At 52.6% G+C, this 25,091-nt stretch overlaps 2 protein-coding genes across 6 annotated transcripts; one reads left to right on the top strand and one right to left on the bottom strand.

The window, feature by feature from the left end:
- The first annotated feature begins 1,567 nt into the window (after window positions 1–1,567).
- Window positions 1,568–10,125, top strand: ATP5MF (ATP synthase membrane subunit f). Its single transcript, XM_036064851.2, has 4 exons — window positions 1,568–1,715; window positions 7,864–7,971; window positions 9,155–9,271; window positions 9,983–10,125. The coding sequence occupies exons 1-4, from the start codon at window positions 1,703–1,705 to the stop codon at window positions 10,009–10,011; spliced, it is 267 nt and encodes an 88-aa protein (XP_035920744.1). The 5' UTR covers window positions 1,568–1,702; the 3' UTR covers window positions 10,012–10,125.
- Window positions 10,126–10,996: 871 nt separating this feature from the next.
- CPSF4 (cleavage and polyadenylation specific factor 4) lies at window positions 10,997–25,008 on the bottom strand. 5 transcript variants are annotated; one of them, XM_036064843.2, is made up of 9 exons: window positions 24,790–24,914; window positions 23,988–24,070; window positions 22,189–22,239; window positions 19,760–19,912; window positions 17,979–18,074; window positions 17,488–17,581; window positions 16,305–16,377; window positions 14,685–14,855; window positions 10,997–11,974 (listed from the first exon to the last, which is right to left on the bottom strand). In XM_036064843.2, exons 2-9 carry the CDS (start codon window positions 23,998–24,000, stop codon window positions 11,906–11,908), a joined length of 720 nt encoding a protein of 239 aa, XP_035920736.1. In that variant the 5' UTR covers window positions 24,001–24,070; window positions 24,790–24,914; the 3' UTR covers window positions 10,997–11,905. The 5 variants fall into 5 exon arrangements, with proteins under 5 accessions (XP_035920736.1, XP_035920733.1, XP_035920734.1 ...); XM_036064840.2 differs by lacking the exon at window positions 23,988–24,070 and having other exon boundaries at window positions 24,790–25,007; XM_036064841.2 differs by lacking the exon at window positions 23,988–24,070 and having other exon boundaries at window positions 14,685–14,780; window positions 24,790–25,006.
- Window positions 25,009–25,091: the final 83 nt, after the last annotated feature.

Raw genomic sequence — 25,091 nt, 5'->3', positions numbered from 1 at the left:
GACTGAGCCACCCAGGCGCCCAAGGAGCTCAATTTATAGTGGAAGAAGCAGAAAAGTAAGCTGACCACTGATGGTTAGTGTCCATCAGTGTACTTGACAATATGAAAAGGATCACAAGGAATCTTGTTTGATAAGTGAAGTTAATGATCCCTACCCCCCAGCACCACGGAGGATGAGACAATGATCACAATAGCCTTTGTCAACTTGTAAGGAGCTCCCTGTTATGGGGTGGTTCTCCCTGGTGAGAGGCACCCCTATTATTTCCAAAGAAAGGTCATTCAAGGACACCAAAGCTGAAATGGCCACAGCGTTTTGTCTAACAGAAAGTTGCCCCATCCCCTCTGGAAACCAGATCCCAATGTCACCCCCAGAAATGCAAATCCCTTTAGAACAAATCTTAATGGGGGGCGCCTGGGTGGCTCTGTTGGTTAAGTGTCTGACTCTTGATTTCAGCTCAGGTCATGATCTCAGCGTTGTGTGATCCAGCCCCATGTCAGGCTCCACGCTGGGCATGGAGCCTGCTTAAGATTCTCTCTTTCCCTTTCCCTCTGCCCTTCCCTCTCTCTCTCCCTCTCTAAAAAAACCAAAAAACCAGAAAAAAAAAAAAAAAAAAGAACACATGTTAATGGGTATGATGCCTCCTACTCCCACACCCCCACGCATTGCTGGTGACAACTTGTTGAACTTATCAGGACTGGAGAAGAAATTTTCCAGAAACACATGAACATGCCATCTAAAGCCACCTCAGAGAGCATGGGTTTTTTTTTTGTTTGTTTTGGTTCTAAGAGAAAGAAAGAAAAAGTATTTCAAATGAATTAAACTGCTATGAGGAGACAAATATCAAGAAAATGGATCTCTGCCCCAGTGAGGAGTCCAGTTTCTTGATGGACCTATGAAGGGAGTAAATTACAACCCTCTTGCTGAGGGCATGGATCCTGGCACTGAGCCTCTAGCCCACAGGGTTTACGTGGTGCTCCAGGGACAGCAAGATCCTGGGGGTTCACCCCTTCTTTGTCCCTGTTTTCTTCTGAAGATGAATGGCTAAGGCTTAGAAATCATGGGTCACTGTGCATGGTGACTCCAGAGTTTGTTTGCATTCCTGGTTTTTCATATAACCACAAACCCTTATTTATTTCCACAAATCCTTCTGTTTTTTACACTTAGACTCTTTCTTGAATAGGGAAGAAAACTGGAATCCTAAAGTTCCCTGAGGCAGGCCGCTCCCCTGCCGCTGTCTGCTGGTGCCTGCTGCATTGCATCCCACTTTAGAGAAGGAAGTGCAGTTCAGGGAATCGAAGCGTCTTGCCCAAGTCAGAATTCCTGAACCAGGAATGGTTGTCGTGGCCTTTTCAAGGCGACAAAGTAAGAAACCCAGGATGCTCTTTTCTCCTTGCTTCCCATTTTTGGGTCCCTTCCAGCCTCCTCTCTCCTAGGATGGGAAGCCCAAGCTGAGCCCTACCATCACCATCCCGTCCCCCATCTCCCTATCCCTCCGCCGCCAGCCCCTCTCCCTACTGCGGAATCCCGGGGCTTTGCCCTCCAGGGACTTTGCCCTTCACCCCATGGTGCACTTGCAGCTCCAGACACGTACAAGCCGCGACCTGCTTCCCATGAACCTCTGCTCCCCTCGCCCGCAGGGGCGCGCGCTCCCTACCCAGGAGTCCTTGCGCGGCCTGGCAGAGTGGACACCCAGGACTCCAAGATGGCGTCAGTCGGTGAGTACTTGTACCCGGTTAAGGTTGCAAGGTTGAGGACAGGACCCGTGGTCCGGGGTTCGGGGCTCAGAGCTGCACTGGGAGGGGAGGGGACTGCGGAGCCGCCTGCCCTTCGCTCAGGGCCTTCCCTATGGCCTCACCGGAGGCGCACGGAGCCCTTTGCCCAGGGCCCTGCACCGTTCGACCCTTCGGTCGCTCAGCGCGCAGCCCCCCTGCCCAAGGGCCCGCGTCTCTCGGCTGCAGTTGCGGGGGTGACGGCAGCCGGGGGACGCGTCTGCGAGCTTGGGAATGCACCACCTCCGGCCATCCTTCCTCCTCGTTGAAGAATATTGACCCCGTTGCATTTGAACCCTAGGCGCAGCTTCTGCCCTTCTTTCCAAAGCTGAAGCTCAAATTAAGCTCCAGGAGGAGCGAACGCCTAGGACGGTGCCTGATACCATGTCAGGTTGGACGCATATATGTGGAATACGCGTTGAATAGGCCAAGAGAGGTGACGTGACTTATTCAAGGTCACAACTAGTGAGAGGGCTGAGCAGGATGCAAACCTAGGAGTCTGAGGCCTCGTGGTAAACTGAGCTTTAATCTCAAGGATGGCCTTATGATCTGCAGGCTTTTCAGTGACATGCGTGTATAAATCTACACGTCTCAGACTGTGCACACTGATTTTTTTTTTAAAGGTTTTATTTATTTATTTATTTTTTAAGATTTTATTTATTTGACAGAGACACAGCGAGAGGGAACACAAGCAGGGGGAGTGGGAGAGGGAGAAGCAGGCTTCCCGCGGAGCAGGGAGCCGGATGTGGGGCTCGATCCCAGGACCCTGAGATCGTGACCTGAGCCGAAGGCAGACGCTTAACGACTGAGCCACCCAGGCACCCTTGTGCACACTGATTTTATTTATTTATTTTTAGTACGGAAACCATGTTTTAGCCCTAGAGCCTCTCACATTAGCCTTGTCATTAAGTCCCTGTCTGGAACGTTGATCCCATTTTAAAGATGAAAATAAGGGTCAGAGATGTGGTGTGGCCTGCCTGAGGCAGAGTTTTGATTAACCTGTTTTACCCAGTTTCTTTCTTTATTTTTTTTTAATATTTTATTTATTTATTCGACAGAGAGAGTGAGAGAGTACAAACAGGGAGGAGTAGTAGAGGGAGAGAGAGAAGCAGACTTCCCGCTGAGTAGGGAACCTGACGTGGGGCTCGATCCCAGGACCCTGAGATCATGACCTGAGCTGAAGGCAGACACTTAACCATCTGAGCCACCCAGGCGCCCCTGTTTTACCCAGTTTCTATATTCTTTTTTTTCTTTAAAGATTTTATTTATTTGACAGAGAGGGACACAGCGAAAGAGGGAACACAAGCAGGGGGAGTGGGAGAGGGAGAAGCAGGCTTCCCGCAGAGCAGGGAGCCGGATGCCGGGCTTGAACCCAGGACCCCGGGATCATGACCCCAGCCGAAGACAGACGCTTAACGACTGAGCCCCCCAGGCGCTCCCCCTCTCCCCCAGTTTCTATATTCTTAATATCAGCCTGGAGAAATGAAGAGGGGATCAGAAAAGATGAGAATGATGCTGTTTTTCCCATCTGTAAAAAACAGGTATGAGAATATTTATCCGCGGTGGTCGTATTGTTTAAACAAGAGGACATGTGAAAAGGAAGCATTGAGACTTGGCATCTTATTTAAGTAGAGCGAAGTGATGAGCATTGTGGACTAAGGATTAAACAATTTAGTACGTGTAAGGTACTTGAAACACTGCCTGGCCTGCTGTTGAGTACTGGTCATCTCAGCTTCCACTCTGTGACATTTGAGCAGGGTCACATCTGGCCCATTCAGCATCACCCTAGGTGAAGGAGTTGAAGTCCAAGTCTTTTAAGTACTGACTATCTTTTAGCTGGTGTCTGTCGCCAGAACATAAAGCCACTAGTTCATTAGCAAATAAAGTGATGGAAATATGAATTAACAGCAGTAGATGAGATCGGGTCAGCAAACTGTGGCCAATGGACTAGATTTCCTGTGATCTGTTTTTGTATGGCCTGTGAGCTAAGAATGGTTTTTAAAAATTAAAAAAAAAAAAAAAGTGTTCTGAAATCTGCCACTCTGTGGCCAGCCCTAGGCTGGATTTAGCACCCAGAAGACATTTAGCATTTTATGCCTCTCCGTATAGGTGGACAGTATGCTTTGAAGTCATAAAATCAGGCCAGGGAGCCACCTACCCTCCCCAGAACATGTGGTCCTTTCTCAGCCTTCACTGAAGGTCTGTTATGACCACGAACTGTATGTGGGGTTGCTCCCACCTTCACATAGCTCATAGGCAGAAAGACAGATAATTTCCATTTACATAGTACCTACAGCCAATTACCAAGGTGGCTGCTGTTCTTTTTTTTTTTTTTTTTTTTAAGATTTTTATTTATTTATTTGACAGAGAGCAGGAGAGCACAGGCAGGGGGAGCAGCAGAGGGAGAAGCAGGGAGCCCGACGAGGGGCTCGATCCCAGGACCCTGGGATCATGGCCTGAACCGAAGGCAGTCACTTAACCGACTGAGCCACCCAGGCGCCCTGGTGGCCACTGTTCTTAACCTTCTTTTACGAAGGAGGAAACTGAGGCACAGAAGGCAGGAACTTGTGCAAGGGTGCACGGCCACAAAGTGGCACTAAGCCCAGAATACGGGACTCCCAAGTCTGCTGTGTTATCACTGCCCTCTACCAGTGTGAGCCAGTGAATGCACAGGGTGTGCAGCACGGCAGAAGTGCTGGGGGAGGGCTCCAGTTGGGCTGCCTAAGGACCAAAGTCTTCGTCTTCCATTAAGAGAGACAGACAGTCTTGGAAAAAGTGTAGATGCAGCTCTGATGAATCTGTTGATCTCTTGGAGTTTTATGGTGGTGCTGTTTTTGGCTCTCCTTAGGCCTAATGTGAAATTTTTCCCCCGTCTTTATAAATTTCTTAGTTTTTGTTAAGGAAACCCTCTTTATAGGTCTAAATATATAGAAAAACGAATTTTAAATTGTTGGCTGTTTTCTCCCGTGATGTGCCAAGGCACCATGCCAGCCTCTGAATGTGGTCGTGAGAATGCAGAGTGTGCTTTCATAGTTTGTGGGATCAGAAGTGACCTGATTTTTTTTTTTTTTTGTTACCAGCCTTATACCAGTCTCAAATACTTCGACTTAAAATACTATTTCTTTTGTACACCTCCCGCAACATAGTACTACGATTAAGAGCATTTTTAAACCTTTTATTATGGAAGATTTCAAAGATGAAGGAAACAATAATGTAATGAACACTTCAGACTCATTACCCAGCGCCAACAGTTAGCAACATTCGGCCCTTCTAGTTCCATATAAATTAGTCATGCACTCTCCACCGTGTGGCCGTATTTAAAGCCCGTTGGTTTTAGCATGACATGTTTGCGCTCCTCACTGCATGCAAGAAGGCTTCGAGTCTATAGCAAAGGTGTTGACTATGTTCTTATTCAAGAATAGTTATTCTTGGACTGCGGCCTTCTGAACCAAGTGAAGACAAAACTGGCATGTAAAAATGTGTACTTGTTAAACTTTTCTCGGAATAGCATGGACAGGGTGACAGAAAGATACAGGTCATTCTCGAATGACATTATTGTGTGGTATTACTATCATTGACACTAAACTCTCCAACAGAGATTTGAAACGTATCCCGAAATTCATTTGAGACTATCTCATATTCAGAAATATTACCAAACTAATCACATCAGTTTTCTGTTTGTAAAAGAACTAAAGGGTGCGAGTAATCCCTGAAGTCGTGTTGCTTAAAACGTCCTTAAGTTTGGTTTGTATGCCATTTCTTTCTCTACTTTTGTCTTTTTTCTTTGTTTCACATAGACCTTAATGACATTTCAACAAGAATAATGTTAACACTTCACAGTTCTGAGTACTGTTTCAAATGCTTTTACATAGATTCTCATTCAGTGCTTGGAATAAGCCATTTTACAGACAAGGAAACTGGAGCTCAGAGCTCATATAGAAAGGTAGTGCTAGTGCTTGAGATAAGATGGGCAGGGAAGGAGGCCTTTTAGGGAATAACATTTATGTTGAGCTGGCCGAGTGATGATGATCCAGGAGCACGGCACATACAAAGGCCCTCAGGTGAAGAAGCAGAAAGGGGTCTGGCGGAAGTATGGTGAGCCTGCTAAGATGAGTGGGTGAGATGGTTGTCTGGCGATAGCAGGTTGGCTCCTGAGAGCAGGGCTCTCGTCTGCAGTCAGTGCTGTGTCCACAGTGTGTAGCACGCTGCCAGGCATACAGTAGGTGCTCCGTGTTTGTTGGATTGAGTCTAGATGGAAGGTTCGGGCCAGTTTGTTTGGGACAGGCAGCCTAAATCATAACCCTCAAGCTATGTATGCAAGTCTTAGGCTTATGCCTCCACCTGTCACTTGTGGCCTCTCTTTTTTTTTTTTAAGATTTTATTTATTTGACAGAGAGAGACACAGTGAGAGAGGGAACACAAGCAGGGGGAGTGGGAGAGGGAGAAGCAGGCCTCCCGCTGAGTGGAGCCTGATGCGGGGCTCGATCCCAGGACCCTGGGATCATGACCTGTGCCTTAGGCAGACGCCTAACGACTGAGCCACCCAGGCGCCCCTGACTTGTAGCCTCTTGACGGACACTGAAACACTGGATCTGGTTCATTCGGACCCAGTGTCTAGTTCTCCAGATGACTGTAGCAGATGAGAAGCTGCCATTAAACCTTGTATTTCTGTATGGCCCAACAACCCTTGCCCTTGTTAAGTGTTGGGAGATGTCAGGAGATCTCTGGGATTCCCCTCAGTGGACTCTTGAGGCTGGTCCTTACAAAGCCTTAGTCTTTTCCTTGGATCCCCAAAATGGAGCAGAAACCTTTCTTTGAGTGATTTGGTCTGGCTCCTTCTGTGGTTGGTAATCTTTAAGAAAGGACAGTAGCCTTTAACTCCTTGCCTTGAAGAGGATACCTGCCCAGCAGCTTTTTAAAGGTGATCTCTGTGGGGAGGATGAGAAAGGAGACCATTCTCTCCTTATGAGCATCTGAACATTCACAGTTCTACCCTGCTCTGGCCAGGAGCCTTTCCTGTTCTGTCCCCAGACTCTCATTGGAATATTATCTGGGGCCCATTGGATCATTTGGAGTGGTTTTTATTTATTTAATTTATTTATTTATTTATTTATTTATATATTTTTTATTATTTTTTTAAATTTTTTATTGTTATGTTAATCCCCATACATTACATCATTAGTTTTAGATATAGTGTTCCATGATTCATTGCTTGTGCACAACACCCAGTGCTCCATGCAGATCGTGCCCTCCTCAATACCCATCACCAGGCCAACCCATCCTCCCACCCCCCTCCCCTCTAGAACCCTCAGGTTGTTTTTCAGAGTCCATCGTTGGAGTGGTTTTTATTAAGTCATTTAACATTTGTGGCCCCAGGTAGGATGCTTGAGGCAAATATCAGATTGTCTTGAGGAGCATGGGAGCCAGACCTAAGGTTGAGCCCTGCCCTACTGCCTGCATGCTGTGTGACCTTGGCCAAGTTGCCTAACTTCTCTGAGTCAGTCTCCCCCACTCCTCATAAAATAAAGGCTTCAGCTACTTGGTGTGAAGATTAAATGAGCTAGTACATGTAAATATTAGTTTTGCAATCATTTTTCTATTCTGTCCTCCACCTGATTATTTAATTCCTCACGGCCCTTACGTTCTCTCTTTACATAGTTATTCCCAGTAAGCTGTTATTCAAATCTTGATCATTAGTAGAACTGTCGCTTTAGGGGCGCCTGAGTGGCTCAGTCATTAGGCGTCTGCCTTCGGCTCAGGTCATGATCCCAGGGTCCTGGGATTGAGCCCCACATTGGGCTCCCTGCGCTGTGGGAAGCCTGCTTCTCCCTCTCCCACTCCCCCTGCTTGTGTTCCTTCTCTCGCTATCTCTCTGTCAAATAAATAAATCTTTAAAAAAAAAAAAAAGAACTGTCGCTTTATATACACTGTGGCTTAAAATAGTGAATTTGGTGTGATATATTTATTCATAATATTCTTCGTGTGCAGCCTCTGTGTAGTGACTTTATTGAATGGTTGAAGTAAGTGACATAAAAGGATGCTATTTGTCTTACTGGAGGGTCTTCAGTGCGTGTTTTCTGCTCTTCCTTTTCAGTACCAGTGAAGGAGAAGAAACTCATGGATGTGAAACTGGGAGAGCTGCCCAGCTGGATACTGATGCGGGATTTCACCCCTAAGGGCATTGCTGGAGCGTTTCGAAGAGGTCAGAGCCTACAGCCATGTGTAAAAAAAAAAAAAAAAGCAGATACCTAGGTCTTCTGGTCTCTCTTTGCTCTGAATTAATTTGAGCAGTCAAGGCCTTGTCTCAGACCAATAAGTTATGTAGAGAAGGACAGGGACAGATTCTTAGCCCCTGAAGCTCTGTGTTTGGTTGGTGATTGGTCCTATCAGAGGCTGGCTCTAAGATATTTCAGCCAAGACAATGTTTTCTGCTGCTTGGAATTGGTACCACGGCCTTCGTCTTAAATGTCTGCAAGCATTTTTACATCATAAGACTTTTTAAAGAGGAAAATGAGTTTGAAGCATAGTGGACATCAGTCCATAAGGTAACGCTCATCCCCCTGCCAGGCAAAACTTCCAGGGTGGATGTTTGAAATGATCTACCCTTCAGGTCTGTGCACAGTCACATCAGTCCCGTGGGGTCCCTGTCCTCATTCCAGGAACCAGAGACCCACATCGACCCACGGATGCCTGTGTAGTCTCTGGCTTCGAGCCCCCCCCCCCCATTTTTCTTTCCAGTCCTGGCTGCCCTGTAACTCTTGTGTGGCATGTTTTCCTTCTGCCCTGAGAGGCCCTTCCTTAGCTCAGATTAGAATTCTCTGCCTTTTCCCCATACTTAGTGACAGTCCCTGACTTCCCATCTTCTCTATTATAAACCAGCGCCTTCTAGAATCATTTCATTGATTTTTTTGTCAAGCAAGCTACAAGCCCCAAAGAGGGCAGAAACCGTTTCCTCACTGGTGGGGGTACCCAGCAAAGAGATGATCGCACAAAGCCTTTTTCCCCAACAGGCAGACCTAGCCGGCCTCAGCTAAGTGGCCTTTACTTGGGGTTGGATTTTTGGTCAAATTAGGGTAAGGGGATCCCTAGGGCTGGAGGTGAGGGTGAGGTAGGATCAAAGGCTAACAGGCTGAGCCAGGTCTGTTAAGGTGAAGGCCAAAGTGTAGGGGTAGGATCCAGGTGGACCTAGCTGGGGCTTGTCCCGGACTCCCAGGACAAGACCCCTGGGGCATTGGTGCTTTTCCCTTCATCAGCCAGTGAATTTAGGGTGAGTGGCTTTCAAGAGTCAGAACGGAAGTGGGTCCCTGAATTTAAGCCAGACTCGACTTTGCAGTGTGTGAAGCATTCACCGCAAAGCAAACAGTGGCCTCCTCTCTCGTTTGCAGGTTACTACCGGTATTACAACAAGTATGTCAATGTGAAGAAAGGGGGCGTTGCTGGGATTTCTATGGTGCTGGCAGCTTATGTGCTTTTCAACTACTGTCGTTGTTACAAGGAACTCAGTGAGTGTCTCTCTGGTCACCTTGCCCTCTGGGGTTTCTCATTGCTGGGTGGGACTGGTTCACTGTCAGGTTTACAAGTCCCTCATTCTATGGCAGCTGAAAAATTGGGAGGGACTTATGAGAATGTAGTACAGAGGATGCTATTTTAAGCGAGAAAATTGTGGCAAAGAGAAAATAAAGACAGGAAAACGGACATGAATCCCCGATAAAAGCAGTACTTAGGAAGCATTCTGTAAGGTGCTGCGGGCTCCACTGAGGGTTGGTGGAAAATTTTGGCTTCATCTTCCTAGCAGCCAGTGCGAAGAGAGAAAGAGGAGTGGTACAATCCAGTGTCTGTGTGGTGTTCTGGAAAGGCGTAGCTTGTCCTGGGTCTGAAGGCCGAGAGGAGCTTGTGGGGTGGGAGAGGGTAGCAGAGTGCCCGCGGTAGCCCCCGCCAGTCTGAAAGCCGGGGTGATGCTGGCTCTGAAGGCCAGGCTCTTGGGGACTGTGTCCGAGTGTGCGTGCATCCTGGGAAGGATGAGGCTGGCCAGGCTGCAGATTAGCTCGATGTGCCTTCGTACCCCCACGTCTGCTCATTCTGCTTAGACCCTGGCAGGCAGGTTCTGGGTTATATCCTGAAAGGAATTCTCAGCATGGCTTTACCCCCCACCGTCGTCTTGTGCTTTCACTACACCTTTAAAGAAACTTACCATCTTGCCTTTCTAACTTCAGAACACGAGCGGCTACGCAAGTACCACTGAAGAGGGCGCAGTGTGGAGGCACATTCGGCATTCCTGACCATGACCTTTGCCTGGCACCCTTGAATCCTTTCATATTCTAATTCAGAATTAACATCCAATAAAAGATGACTGGTACTTGGACTGCTTTCCTGGTGTAGCCATCTCCCTGCCCTCTCGGAGCTCTTGCTGTACCAGCTGGGATGAGACTGCTCTGTGGTTCCCAAAGGGTGATTCTTGTCCGTGGCCCAGGGATTTGAACCAGTGGGCTGCCCACCGTGGCTTTGGGACCTCATCCCAGCTCACTGGAGGTGGGGTGTCATCTAGTTAAGCCTGTCAAGTGCCCAGAGGGGTTTCCCTGCTCTTTGCACCTAAGTATTCTAAGCACTTCTGGCTTTTTGTCAGCTGATGCTTTTACATCAGAACTTGGGCCAAGTGCCTGAGAATGCCTTCTCCTCCCCCATCTTGCTGCATTATGCAGGCTACACTAGTGTGGGCCCTCCTGGTTAGGAAGCTTCTTCGCCTGTGGGAGGATTCAGGGGAGCAAGGGAAAACACAGGCCCTGACAAGAGCTCACAACTGCCCCCGTATCCAGCCCCCTCATCCTTACCCTTCATCAGAGATCTTCGGTAAAGGGACATGAAGGCCAGAAGTGGTTTCTTGAGGGGTATATGGTAAGAACATACTGCATGGAGTGTAAGGGCTGAGATGTTGTGGCTAATTATCTCGTAGAAGATCCACATCTGAGTAAGTGTTATCATCCAACATCTGAGATGGAGTAAGGAGACCTGCCACGTGGCTGTTCAGACAAACGCCAAGCTTCCAGACTTTACCAGCTGCCAGGACAGAGGCCCTTCCTTCCCCTGGCAGCCTCCCTCCCCTCCGGGAGATTCACGTGTGTCAAAAGGGGACAAGCAAACACCGATACCGAAGCTTCGTGCTGAGCATCTCGTGCGGCCAGCAGGAGTCCTCTCCTTGGCGTGGGGTCCCTGAAGTAATGAGACGCAGCTTAAAAAACAAGCTTTAATCAACCTCGTAAAAAGTGTTCCTGTAATAGAACTTGGATAGGCCCACTTGCCCTGCAGGTTGCAGGTGATGGTTTCACATTTCCAGGTTCAGGGGCAGGATGGTCTCCGGAGGCCAGAGGTGAGTGCCGGTACAGAAGCTTGGCGGGGCGGGAGGTAGGTGCACAGATGGACCAGGTCCTCCATTTAACGGGTGCTCCGCAGCTCCAGCTGGCGGTATACCCTTGAGATCCACCACTGTCAAGTGGGTGCTCCAAGGAAGTCAGCCCAGAGGAAGGATCCTCACACCCGAGGGCCCTGCGCCCTTCCTCTCAACCACTGCCGCCTTCGAGCAGGACCAGGTCGAGGCAACAAGTGCACTTAAGTCTGCCCTGAAGGGCTGCCTCGTTCAAATCACATCGATAGGCACAGCTTCTGAATTCAGCAGGACATGGAGGAGGCAGGCATGACCTGGCTGAAGCTTAAATGATCCACCAGCCCCCGGAGTCACCAAGAACTGGTGTTTAATGACGAGGCCTCGAGGAGAAGGGCTGCCTTCCACACAGCCTGCTTAGCACAAGCCCTTCGCCACGACCTCCTCCCCTCCCCAGATTGGTGGTGTGCAGGGAGATCCGGACAGGAGGTGTGGATGCTAGACAAACATGATGCTGACTTAGAAGGACCAAACTAGAGCACCTGTCCCCTTTTAAGAAAAGATTACAGCAAAATGATAGGGAAACTGACAGATGTAGCCCCTCAGAACGCTAACCCCAGCGTGCCTGCCTGCCTGCCAGCCCCGGCCAGTGCGGCACCAACACCGGCGTGCAACAGTTCAGTGCACGCTCCCAACGAGGGCCCAGAGCGGTTCCCAACAGTGGGGCCCTCTGGCTGCTCTGAGCTGGCTCCAGCTGCTGTCACTGTCCACTGAGAAAGGCCAAGTGCCCTTTGGTGCATCTGTTGGCGTAGTGTCCTTTCTCGCCACACTGGGAACAGCAGGAAGGGAGGGAGGAGACAGAAAAAACCACCGTTTTCAAATGCAATTTTCAAGTAAGGTCACACCCACCAAATACCAGGTTAGGGATGGGACTCTGCAATTCTCAGTGGTACAGACTTTCGTTCAAACATGAAGGAAAAGGAGCTCCAAAGTACAGTGGCCCAGCAACTCCAGCAACTCGGCAGATGGAAGAGCAGCTGCAGAGCCAGAGGACGATCTGCGAGCACAGCAGGGAGAGCTCCTGCAGGCCTGTCCACGGAAGGTCTCACGGTGGGTGGCAGGACGATGAGAATCCCGTGGCACGAGAGCTCCCCCACCTGCCTGGGGACCAAGCCCCTCTGTATGGCTGGCCAGTCACTTACCTTTCTGAGGCACTCTTCTGGAGACAGGAGGCAACAACGTGAGAGAAGCCACCAGGCTCCTCCCCCCAACCCGGGGACTCATTGCCGTGGACACAGGGTGGGCTGCACCCAGTTTTCCCTCCTGGCTCTTGCATACTTGCCTAAGCTACCCCAGGGACAGGTTTGTTACAGGATCAGAGAGATGGGACAAGGGTTAGACTTGGGCGAACAGACCCAGAGCATCACTTCAAAAATCTAGCACTGACTCTGACTTATCTTGGCTCCGATTCTCCAGGCCCTTCCTTAGCTTCTCTTCATTCATTCTTGTCACTCAGAAAGCAGAGGGGATTTAAAATGTTGAACAGCAGCCTCAAGCACTGACCAGGGGGTTGGGAGGAGACAGGAGGGGGCACCCACCCAGGGCCCTCGCAGTCCCGACCTCCTCGGCCTCAGGCCCAGATCTCCAGCCTGCTCTGTCTCCTGACCCCGCGGGCCCCATGTTCTCAAGTCGGCCTGATCTGTAGGTGTGACTACGTGGATGAGTGGCCCGTGTAGCTGCCAGCTGGCCCTAACACCGAAGAGATGAGCAGAGGGAAGCACTGACCGGGCCCCTGCTCACAGCACCTGGCATGTCCATCGGCCTCCACAGCTGATCCTGGAGAACCCAGGATTCCCACAAGGTGCCTACAATGTCGACTACGAAGTGCGCGTGGTGAGAAGAGGTGGTTAGGTCCCGGCTCCACCTAAGTTCAGGACGCAGGAGAGCTTGCTGCCGAGGGCGGGGGCCAGGACGCCAGCCACACTGCCTCCGAACACCTGCGTTTCCTCGGACTCGCGAAGTGACTGGTCGGAGGCACAGCCCCCTCTCCGTACTCTCCTCACCTGGTGGGGCTCAGGCTCAGAAACCTGAGGCCTTTAGTGGTTTGGGGCACCTGCCGTCCCCTCCCTGCGGAACACAAACCTCTCCTGGGAAAGAGTGCGAGCACTCTGTGTCTCACCCTGCTCTGTGTCTGACGGCTGTGGGAAGCGGCTCAGCGTTTCCTGAGGGAAAGTTCTGGGAACAACTGAAGCTAAGCATACACCTCCTGACTTGAATCTTCTACTTGGAGGCATGGATGCTGCTGTCGGGCGAGAGCTCACAGATGTCTAAGTGTCAGATTCAGCACTGTTTTCAGCAGCAAAAACTAAACTGCTACCAACAGAGAACTGGTAAAGTAAACTGCAGTTCTGTACACACCCAGTGAACAGATTTACGTTTACCGGCACAGAATGATCCACATGTTATCGAGAAAAAAAAGACTGTACAGGACATTATACATCCCAGGGCCCTATTTGTATTAAAATATATGTTCCTTGTGCTCGTGTGAATAAAAGTTTGGCACCGCAGTTCTCTGTGTGGGGTCCCCTGTGGGGTGTGAAGGAGCACCAAAACCAAAAATCGTGACAACACAGCACATTCCGTGACAACACACAGAATCAAGTGGCTGTTTTAGGGAAGGTGGGAATAGGGACAACACTCTGCACCCAAAACATCTGTGTGTCATCTAAATGTTTTTACCAAAAGGGTGTACTAACTTTGTATTTTGTCTAATAATCCCCAAATCTGAAGTTTTTGTGGCCTAGTTCTATTATCAGTTATTTCTGCTGACTTCCCTCAGTGGTGGTGGTTTCCTTCTAGGTTTTGTGATTTTTAATTACGAACTCATTCTTCAGAACTCTAGCTGTGGGAATTAGATGTGGTCGGGTTGAGAATAAATTCCTTGTAGAGCCAGGCACCAGGGACCCACATCTGGGGCTGTTTCAGATCAGAAAACCCAGTTTACAGCTTTCCAGAATATGTGCGAACTCATGAAGGGTCCCCTGGTGACTATAAACTCTCAAGGCACTTACCTCCCCGCCTTTCCATCCAGAGCCAAGAATGAGACAGGTTTTCTAGTAGGTTTTTAAAAAGTTTACCCGTTCCCTGAGGGGTGTGTGTGTGTGCTGGGGAAGGGGGTGAGTTCTAATCTGTTTTCTTCCTGTGTGGGCTTAAAGCTTTGTCCCCCTTCCCTTGGGGATGGCCTTGCAGGATGTGAGGACATCCAGAGGCTTCAGGGCCTACTCCCTTCCCTGGGACTTGTGCTTCTACTTTATTACCAGCCTCCCTTTCCCGCAAGCTCCATCCTTTCATTCAACAGCATGTGTGATCATTCACCTGGCCTTGGTGTGTCGTGGAAGGAAGCAGGATGGTCTCCAGCCCACCAGGGTAGCCCATTTTCACTCTTACAGTCCAGAAACAAAGATGCTACCATTTTTCAAAATGAACTACGCAGGGAATGAGGGAACAGCCCCGCCCCGCCCCCCAGCCCTGGGACTCACCTTGTAACAGGTGACCTGCTCCAGCGGCCGGGGTCCCCGGTTGCCTGCGCTGCTGTTTTGACTCTGCATGACCCCGATGACCTGCGGGGCTCTCTGCTGATTGGGAGAAGAGTTCTGACTCGTTAACTGGATCAAGGAGGACGACCTTTGTAATGGCGGATTGTTACTTTGCTGGAAAGAGTTACACAACACGGTTTTACTGCGGAAAACACGTGCACGCAGACTACCAATGGGGACAGGAGAAAAGAGGGCGGGACTGCTCCCGCACGACCAGCAGGAAGAAGGGCTTCCGTGGTGGCCCTGCTCAGGAGAGCAGGCAGGAAAGAAACATCTGGTGATGATGGCAGGAGCCGCTGCCCGAAAAACACCATGCAGACACACAAGAACGAAAAATAAAAGTAGAAAACAAAACACCAAAGAGACGAGGAGGTCTCTGGGGCAGCAGGGCGAGGGCATGAGCAGGCCTTACTTTTGTTTCTGAGGTTCTAGCTTCAGGTCAGGATGAACGCTTGGTTCAGCCAGATGTTTAGCAGCCTACACGGCGAGCAACAGTCACAGAAAAACAGTTGGGAGGCTGACATGCTGACCCGCGGTCTAGGGGCTGAGAGGGCCCTCCACTAGGGAGTCATGTGAGCAAGGGGGACAGGGGCTCCTGGCGTGGGGACTGGACAGCTAGGCCACCTCCCAACCACGAGGCTTCCTGGCTCTGGCCCCCGTAAACAGGAGCAGTGAGCTAGAAACCCCCAGGTTGTCACGGCTGCTCCTGCCCCCAGGAACTCTGGCTTTGCAATGAGGTCTGAGTTACCCCACAAGCTCCTGAGGGTGGGGCTCAGTGCAACACGCCCTCCTGGCTCAGCCTATGTAGCACTCAAGGACGGACAGGGCTCTGGCAGTGGGCTCAGAGTTAACCAAGTAAAAGGTAAGGATGCAAGATCAGTAGGCGGGGGTACTCAGCCTGTTGAGACCCTGCTTAGCGCACCCGGCCAGCCTTTCTTCTGGGCCCCCAACCCTCCACTCCCATAACCAAAGCCAGGGTGCCCTTGGTTTGTGGGGGGTGGGGGGCTGCATGTGTCTCTGGCATCTCTCCCTCTCATGCTTGAGACGATCAGCCCATTGCTGGGTTGTGGGACCCCCTTGTCTAGGAAGGTGGAGCCAGCGGGTCCTTCAGCGCTGTTGCCAGCCCACCGTCCCTGCCAGGAACCTCCACACGGGGCAGCAAGGGCACCGGCACAGGCCGGAGACCCGGTCAGCCCCAGGCCTGCTCCCAGGCTGCTCCCGCCCAGCTGGGGGCCTTCAGACGAGGCCCGCCCTGAGGACTCGGTTTCCCTGTTTATAAAGGGACGGGCTGGAACCAGAAGCACGAGCAGCAGGCCCGCGGCGCCCATGCCGCCCTCCACTCTGGCTCCCGAGGGGGCGCGCTGAGCCACTCGCCAGGCCAGAAGGGAAGAGAAGCCACATGGGCGCTGGGCTCTAGCGGACAGCCCTCCACCTCTCGAGGGAGATGCAAACGGGAACTCAGGGTGACTCCCCTCCTGTCCCACCCCCTCCCCTGCCTCTCACACGTCTCCAGCCGGGTCTGGCCGACTGCGCACCGGGACAGGCACGGCTGGGGCACGGTACCTTTGTCGGAGGCTGCGTCTGCTGTGGCAGTGGGGGCTGCTCGGTGGTTCCCATTGGCAGTTCAAATCGAGGGCTGGTCACCCCGCAGCCAGAGGGGAGGACAACAAGGGGAGGAGAAGAGGGGATGAGAGATGGGCCAGGCCAGGCAGTGTTCTCAAATTCTGGCCCTGGGAGATCACAGGCAGCCTCTGCCCAGGCACAGAGCAACACGCCTGGACGTGGGCTGGGTGCTGGCTCTCAGCCCTGCCCCGAAGCCTCGGGAAAGAGAGGCGAAAAGAACGGACTCATCTGGACTCAGACCCAGCTCTGCTCCCACCTAGCTGTGGGACCTGCAAGTGCTGCTTCCCCACAACACACACCCTTTCCTGAGGGTCTAGCGCAGCTGCCGGACCACCTCCAACAAGACACACTCCCTGGCTCTCACCTAGGGAGTGGGACCAAGTCCGCAGCACCCGTCACCTGCCCACTGTGTGGCAGTGACCGGGATCCTGTGCTTCTGTGCAGGTGTCACTGGGGTGGATGGAAGCAGCCCGGGGACTGGGGACGACACTACTCTGCAGTCCCAGAAGTCTGACTCCACAACCACCCAAAGTGACAGATGTGCACTAAGGCCTAGGAAAGGAGCTCTGAGCCCTGCCGGGCAAGGAAAACCCAGCTTCGGAGGCCACGGACCTGCCCTTGACCAGCTGCCACCCCTGCTGCCACATGACCCTGGCCAGTGGCTGAGCTCTGAGCCTCAGTGTTCTCGTGTGAAATGGGGACATTCTCCATTCTCTCTCTTTCTCACACACACACACACACACACACACACACACACACGAAGAGCTATGTGGACTAGTGTGTGTGGAATCTCAAGGTCATTGCCTCCACAGAGGACGCCCCCAAACCGAAGTCTCCTTCCTTTAGGGCACAGGTTCTTAACCAGAGGTCCCTGAGTGACATGCCAAGACGTGAGGTTTCCTGGAGCACGGAGGCCAGCTTTTCTCAGATCTATGACCCAGGAAAGCTTAAGTGCTGGGCTCGGCAGAGCCACCTTTGAGCTCAGGGAGCAGCAGCAGCCCCTGCCCCAGGCCCTGTGGTGACACCATGCAGTGATCAAAGCCCAGGTGGACCCGGGAAAGATCTAGAAGGCAGCAGGGCCTGGGGCAGGAGCAGGGTGGGGGAGTAGGGTCTGGCTACTCACTGCATGAATTTACAGGAGGGCCCCTCCGGGCAGAATCCCACGAGGTAATTCACACAGATGACTCTCCGCGTGTGCCGGTGTCTGCAGAGGGGACCTGCGGAGCCAAGCGTCCGGGACACTCACGCCCTGCTTCGGGGGATGCCCTCGTGCCCCTGGGCCAGTTGGAGCCCTGCCCACACCACTGCCGGGGACGAAGAGAGCAAGAGCAGGGCTCCAGATGCGGGCTCTGCCTCGTATCCATTCGGGGGGACACAGGCAGGGCCCACGACCCCTTCAATGGTAGTTTCCTTATGGAAAATACGGGAGAGAAGGCAGTCCATGCGGGAGGTCTGGGAGGCTCAGGTGAGCTGAGGGTGTAAAAAAGCCTCACTAGCCCCAGATGCCTAACCCCGGGTCTTACTGGAACAGGTGGGACAGGTAGAGAGGGTCGTGTGGGCAGAGGAAGAGAGGACCGGCCTCTTGCTGGGGGGCCCAGCCACCCCGACACCTACCATGCTTGCAGAAGCCACGGTCGTACCAAGGGCAGTCCTTGATCTTGGACTCGGGGTCGATGTGCAGGAAGGGGCACTCCTTGTTGCTGCATTCCCCTGCAGGGAAAGCCCGACACGCATCCACCTGGGGCAGCTCGGGGAGAGCTGGACTCAGACCGCCTCAGCTTTTCTCAAGGCTGGGGCCTGCTGTGTGGCAGAGGGCCAGGTGCTTCTGGTGTCCCTCCTGGCCTGGAGAGTCCTGAGCCCCAGGGCAGTGTCGTGGAGCCTCAGTCTCCTGACCTATACGTGGACTGTGTTCGTGACCTGTACATGGTGTTTCCCTCTCACATGTCCATGCTGCCTTGAAGGGCAATGACCCAGAGCCAGGCACAGGGTACACACTCATCAAATAACTCATGGCTCTACCCCTTACCTAAACGGGGTGCCCTGGGCACTGTGGGGGGCTCAAATGTGCAAAGGCACCAACTGAGTCCAGGAAATGACTGGTCTACTCTGATCAGCCCTTCACATCTACGAGCTGGGACGGGGGGAAAGGTCTGAGGATTCTGCCTTTCAGGACAAAAGTAGGGAAGACTTGGGAACTCGAGGCTGGATCCCTGTGGTCGAGTGCGACGGAGCCTCTGTGATGACAGCTCCTCTCGGGAGCAACCAGCCCAGCCGGCCGGCAGCATCTGTCACCCAACTAAGGGACCGTTTGCCCGGCTGGGCCGTGGCGCCACCTCCACGCTTGCCCTCCCCGACCCACGTTACACACGAAAGGCCAGTCTGATCACTGCTGGTCAGAGAAAACGCAAACTCCTTCCCAGACGCACCAGAAGTCCCTGTGGGGTCGAGCCCACCCCTCCCCGGGCTCCTCCTCCCCCAGCCATGCTGGCACCCCAGCTGTGCCCCCAGTGACCGGCCCCTTCTCGGCCTTCCGATCCCAGCTCCGCTCTCACCTCCTGAGGGAGGCCTTCCCTGACCATTCAGCCTAAAGGACGCTGTGGTCCTCGTGTGGTCCCATCGCTGTCTGTCTCCTTCAGAGCACTTCCTGCACGTCCTTCCCATCTTTGTCTCACTAGTGTCAGCGGCCTCCTCCCCTGGGCCGCTAGGGCAAAAGCACCGTGGGCCAAGGACTGGGTCTGTCCTGTTTACTAGGACCCTGACTTGTTTCACAGGTGACGCGCTGCAGACCGTGCATGCGCTCCAGGCCAGGCTCTGTCGGGAAAGGGCCGGCGGGGCGCGTCAGAGCATCGGGGGGCTGCGGCCAGCCTGCAGAGGTGCCCTTCAGAGTCTGCCCAGGAGGGCTGGCTCCCACCTTTGGTCCAGATGGGAGACGGCTCCCATGGAAAGGGGATGCCCCCTTCCGGTGCCGGTTCCAGTGCTGGTATGGGTGGGGCGGGGCTGGGAAGCCTGGGTCCTATTTCTGACCCTCTGTGCTTGGACTTCACAGCTTACGCTACCTCTACAAAAAAGAAAAGCTACAACTACTGTTAATAAACCGGCGGGCCACACCTGTTGGGCTGCTGGGATAATTACCGTCTCCCGATGACAGTGCTCTGAAAGCGTGCTGCACGCCCAGCCCTGCCCAGCCCCCCACAGAGAGTAGAGCTGGGGTCCAGAGCCCACCCCCATCCTGACCAAGAGGGCCAGCTGAGGTTGCTGGGCACGGCCTAAGGTTCTGAAGCCGGAGAGCTGGGAGACGGCAGAAAGCGCGGGCACCCCAGCAGCTGCTTCTCCCCTCTGGGTCTCAGGTCTGGGTGAAGCCTCCCCGGGGCTCCCGAGGCCGGGCGTCTGCTTACCGAACTTGGAGTAGAAGTAGCACTCGGGCATCTTGGTCATGTCGTACTCGTGCAGGAACTCACACTGGTCCCCCTTCTTGCACAGCCCCCGCAGCCAGTGTTTGCACACAACGGTCTTCTCGCCACTGATGTGGCGGAATGGACACATGCCCCCTGCCGAGGAAGGGGGGGGCTGTGAGGAGGGCAGGGGGGCCTTCACCCCACACGTCCCTCGAGTACCCGACAGCGACATGTCCTGGAAGTGGGGTCTGCCTCGGGCAGAAGGCCATGTGATTTCAGGCAGTACAGAGCCACACATCTTAAGTCTGAGTACTTGTTTTATGTCAGCGCGTTCTGGAAAAACCTAAAACATCGAATCATGGTATCACAGACATCACCGTTAAATGGAAGCTTAACAAGCCTAAGGGTGGTGGGAGAATGAGCTTATTTCTTTTTTTTTTTCAAGATTTTATTTATTTATCTGACAGAGAGAGACACAGCGGGAGAGGGAACACAAGCAGAGGGAGTAGGAGAGGGAGAAGCAGGCTTCCTGCTGAGCAGGGGGCCCGATGCGGGGCTCGATCCCAGGACCCTGAGATCATGACCTGAGCCGAAGGCAGACGCTTAACGACTGAGCCACCCAGGCACCCCAAATGAGCTTATTTCTTAATTGAATTATAGCTCTAGTGATACATAGACATGACAAAAAACTGTAGGGGTAGTAAAGGAAAGACTGGGGTTTGGGAAACACAACCCTTTATAAAAAAACAGAAGGTAGACAGGCCCACCAGCAGAAGCCTGGACTCCAAGTGGGTTCCACTTCTAGTTATGAGTGCCCACTTAGCATCCAGGAATTAAGAAAGAAAATCAACTTCGGAACTGAAGAAACACATTGTATATAAACTGGGGGAGGTCTCCCTCCTGTAGCAGGACCTGAGCGATCAGCCACCAGATGGGACAGAGCCATACCCTCAGAAACTCCTATTTCCAACTTGTGACCTGGCGGGACCACTGGGAAGGCCCAACCACAATGAGGTTATGACGGAAAGACCCAGACCAGCCCTTTCTAACAGAACTTTGCAATGATGCTGTCCAATATGGCAGTCACTGGCCACGTGTGTTAACTAACTAGTAGCCACATGTGGCCAGTGGCTACTAGTTAGTTAACACAGAGACAGCCACAGTGCCCTGTGTTAAGGCCAGCTGTCTGACAGAAGGTGGCGGGTCAGAAGGCCAGATTTACTGAGCACAGACATGGGAAGAAGACCAGGAGCCCAGTGGGAGATGATATTGCAACCAGACAGCCCCAGGTCAACCTGGTCGGTCTACCTGGCAAGTCTATCGTTTCCGTGGGAAGTGATTGGGTTATAGAACCAAACTTGCCAAAATCATCCATTAAAACCACCCCCTTGCTCTAATTCTGTGCTCCCTACTCACTGATTAAAATTTAGTTTCCAAATAAATTTGCTTACAGGAAGAAAAATGCCCAGACCTGCACCTGGCATCTCAGCTCCCACCCAGTAGTCTGTCTCATCAATTAGTGGATAGTCCAGGGCGCCTGGGTGGCTCAGTCGGTTAAGCGTCTGCCTTCGGCTCAGGTCATGATCCCAGGGTCCTGGGATCGAGTCCCACATCAGGCTCCCTGTTCTGCGGGGAACCTGCTTCTCCCTCTCCCACTCCCCCTGCTTGTGTTCCCTCTCTTGCTGTATCTCTCTCTGTCAAATAAATAAATAAAATCTTTAAAAAAAAAAAAATTAGTGGATAGTCTGGTTCCAGCAGCCTCTGTTGGAGCCTGGTTAGTATGAACAAGGCTCCACAGGACAGACTACTGTAGGGGTTTTTGATGACATGATACAGAGGACAGTGAGCTTGTGTAGACTGTAGAAGCAGAAAGGCTTGGGTTCAGACACTGGCTCAGCCACTCACTAACTCTGAGATCTTGAAAAAGCTCCTGAACACCTCAGTGCTTGGCCCTTTTTTTTTTTTTTAAAGATTTTATTTATCTGAGAGAGAGAATGGGAGACAGAGAGCATGAGAGGGGAAGGGTCACAGGGAGAAGCAGACCCCCCGCCAAGCAGGGAGCCCAATGTGGGACTCGATCCTGGGACTCCAGAATCATGACCTGAGCCGAAGGCAGTTGCTTAACCAACTGAGCCACCCAGGCACCCAGTGCTTGGCCCTTCTGTCCATGTCACAGGTCAGCTCGTGGCCACAGGCAAAGTGAGGTGAGGAGACAGACTCAGAGTGGGGTTCCAACCCGTGTTGTAGGTTTCGGGCAGAATACCCACTCATGTTCCTAGCCTGTCCAAAGCACAGTAATTTCATCTAGGGACACTGCTAGTCTGCAGAAAGCAACGCAAGCCAGAGGCCTGATGGCCCACGAGTCTGCTGGGGGGCAGGGTGATGGAAAGCACCTCAGGAGGAATGTCGGGGAGGCAGGGGTTTCTTACCTTTGCCACAGGCAGCTTTCAAAAAGAATTCGCAGACAGCAGCCCCCGACTCTGCAGGAAGGAAAGGAGAGGCATCAAAGTGAGGTGTGCCTGGGGACATGGGGAGGGGACCCAGTTTGCCTTTGACCCGTGAAGGGTTCAGGGTACAGGAAACAGACTAGCAAAAAAATGCAAGGCCTGGCAAGTACAAAAAAAGCTGCTCATTTTGGTCACTCCCTGCAAAATGAGACACCTAGGTTGAGACCAGTCATTCTGAGAGCCTCCTGTATGCGAGATGCTTTCAAGGAGTTAGGAGTGGGTGTGGGAAGGATGGGGCACAAGATCACAGAAGTTAATTACCCCCAGTTCGGACTCGGACCTTCCAGAGGGCTAATTCATGGGTCTTTGAACATGAGGCAGAGGGAGGGAATGAGCTCACAGGAAACACAAACAATCGAATGGGGACTCTGAGGAAGGGATAAGCGCCTCAGAGGTGCTATTCCGGAGGGAAGAGCATAATGGAAGACACAGAGGCAGAACTCTGCCTGTCCGAGATCTAGTTCATGGTGGCACAACACCAACACACAATTATTAAAGGTGCAGTCTTCCGCTTCCGCAGAGGCAGCCGGTTCAGGTGAGGCGAGCGATGGAACAAAGGCTGAGTGTGGTATCAGTCAGTGACTCCAGGGGGCAAGGCTTTGCAATGAGCCCAGGAATTCACTCGCCATGGCTACTAGAATAAACGGTCCGTGGCTTCATAGACAGTTTTCTCTATCAGCAGGCATGTTACAGTTGCTGAAAATCCACCAACAGCATCTTGGAAAGCCAGTTTCATACCTCTCTTCGCTAACTTGCAGGAGATTCCTTGGATTCTCGGAAGCAGGCAGATTTTGCTAGGATAAACTTAAGGCGGTCAAGAGGCTATCACTCATTTGCATCTCAAAAAGCTTAGAAAGCCAAAAAGTTGTCACTCTTTTGCATTTCAAAAAGTTGAAAAAGCCTTATAGTAAGGAAAGCATCATAGAAGAGTATTTCTGGGCTCTTCTCAGAGGTTTGCTTCGTTCCTTGAAGCTAGAAGTCCATAATCCTGGGGCCTGGCTCTCAGGCGGATAGGTTAAGAGTATGCCTTTAGGGGAGAACTGAAAATTCTTCCCAAAACAAGATGACAATGAAGTGCTGGGACAAAGGAGAACGGGTTGTGGCCTCCCAGGGCTTTAACACACTGAACTAGCTCGTGGGCTGGCAGAGTGCTGAGGGTGCCTACCAAGTCTGAGGCCCAAGCCAGGGCAGCACCCGTGGCCAGGCATGTCCTTGACTCTCCTTAGAACAGGTATGTGGGTCCCTTGCTATTGCACCTGCCTTCACAGACTCAAGTCTGTGCGGTCCCATGCTGGAGAAAGGTGGGCGGGAAGGAGCTGCCCTGCATGGATGGTTCCATGGCCTCAGGCTAATGCCATCAACACAGGGAAAGGCCACATGTGCAAAGGTGGATGTGCATGCACAAGCAGGAAGTGATCACGTGTGTCGAGGGGTCAGCAGCTGCTTATGCGTATCATAGAGATGCAGGTGGTGTGTGTATAAGATAAGGTTGCCAGAGGTATGTCACGTGGGTAGAAGCAGTATCTCACAGAGAAGCGTCAGCATGAGTGGGACAACTCTGGTCACGTGTGCATGAGAAGTGTGGCCACTTGACGGGAATGAAGCTGCAGGGAGGCTCTGCCAGGCCACCGACCGGCGGGAGAACGGGGGGCCTCTGGCAGTTATGGGACATGGCACAGGGAACTGCGGACTGAGCCAGTCAGGAACACTGGAGAGCTCACCTGGCTCCACCATGTACCGAGTCGCCAGGGACCAAGTGGTCTTCGGCAAGTCCCTTCCCCCACCCAGGCCTCAGATGCCCCATCTGTGGATTGAACACAAGGACCTCTGAGCTTTAATGTTACAACGTTAGACTTCAAGTGTGTCCAGAAAGGAGAGAAGAGAACTGCTAGTTTCTTTTAAAGTGCCAGACACCCACCTAAGTTGGCTGGAGGAGCTATCATCTGAAGGTGGAGAATGAAGGGAGCTCAAGCAGCTGCCCAGGTAGGATGAATGGCCCAGAATTGGGGTCCAGAGGAAAAGTGAGGGATAGGCTCCCAGGAGTGCACATCCTAGAATGGAGCTTGAGAATCTACCTGGGAATCTCCTACAGAGAGGAACAGGTGGGTCTTCCTCCAGCAAGACTCCTCCAACCGCCCAGTTTTGATGAAAGCAAGGAGAGGGTGCTCAAAGTGGGGGGCTGGAGATGAAAAGGGGGAGTATCTATTTTCTTTTAGTTAGGGGAGGTTAGTAATTTCCAATCCGAGACACCCGCTTTCATTCAAGACCTATTTGAACAGCCAGACATGGTCCTGCCCTCCTGAAGATTGTATTAGAATAGTCCCAGGGGTTCAAAGACTGGAGAAAGGGGGGCTCCCGACTCTGAATGGAGGAAGGGGGTCCCAGGATGGGTGGGGGAAGGGGTTCCACCACCGATGGGGAGAAGGTCCGGGACCCAGGGACAGGGCGTCCCGAACCGAGGGGGAGGGGTCCCGGGGCTGAGTCGGTCGCGCCCCTCGCCCGCAGCCCCGGCCCCGCGCTCACTGTCCATGCCGGGGAAGGGCAGCGGCTGTGCCCCGAGCTGCTGCTCCACTGCGATCTCCAAGTCGAACTTGATGTGGTCCACGCTGGCGATGATTTCCTGCATGGCGGCGGCGGCGGCCACACCGGCCCGACTACCCCTCAGGTCCCTCGCCGCCCTCACACCTCTACCCGCCACCCGCCCCGCCGCACACGGTCCTCCGCCTCGTCTTGCCTCGCCGCCGCCGCCGCCGCCGCCGCCGCCGCCGCCGCCCGAGGGATGCCGGGAGCTCCCGGAGCCCGCGCCGGCCTTTCGCCTGTCCAGA

This window comes from Halichoerus grypus, chromosome 6 (genome assembly GCF_964656455.1).
Source record: "Halichoerus grypus chromosome 6, mHalGry1.hap1.1, whole genome shotgun sequence".
Lineage (NCBI taxonomy): Eukaryota > Metazoa > Chordata > Mammalia > Carnivora > Phocidae > Halichoerus > Halichoerus grypus.
Note: the sequence above shows the minus strand (reverse complement) of the source record. Positions and strands in the feature narration are given on the sequence as shown.

Coding starts and splice junctions, on each gene's coding strand:
- ATP5MF (XM_036064851.2), top strand. Junction 7,972..9,154: donor TGCTGGAGCGTTTCGAAGAG/GTCAGAGCCTAC, acceptor TCTCGTTTGCAG/GTTACTACCGGTATTACAAC. Junction 9,272..9,982: donor TCGTTGTTACAAGGAACTCA/GTGAGTGTCTCT, acceptor TTCTAACTTCAG/AACACGAGCGGCTACGCAAG.
- CPSF4 (XM_036064840.2), bottom strand. CDS start 24,892: ATGCAGGAAATCATCGCCAGCGTGGACCACATCAAGTTCGACTTGGAG. Junction 19,913..22,188: donor GAAAGCTGCCTGTGGCAAAG/GTAAGAAACCCC, acceptor CTTCCTCGGCAG/GGGGCATGTGTCCATTCCGC. Junction 11,975..14,684: donor AGCAGGTCACCTGTTACAAG/GTGAGTCCCAGG, acceptor TGCTGTTCCCAG/TGTGGCGAGAAAGGACACTA.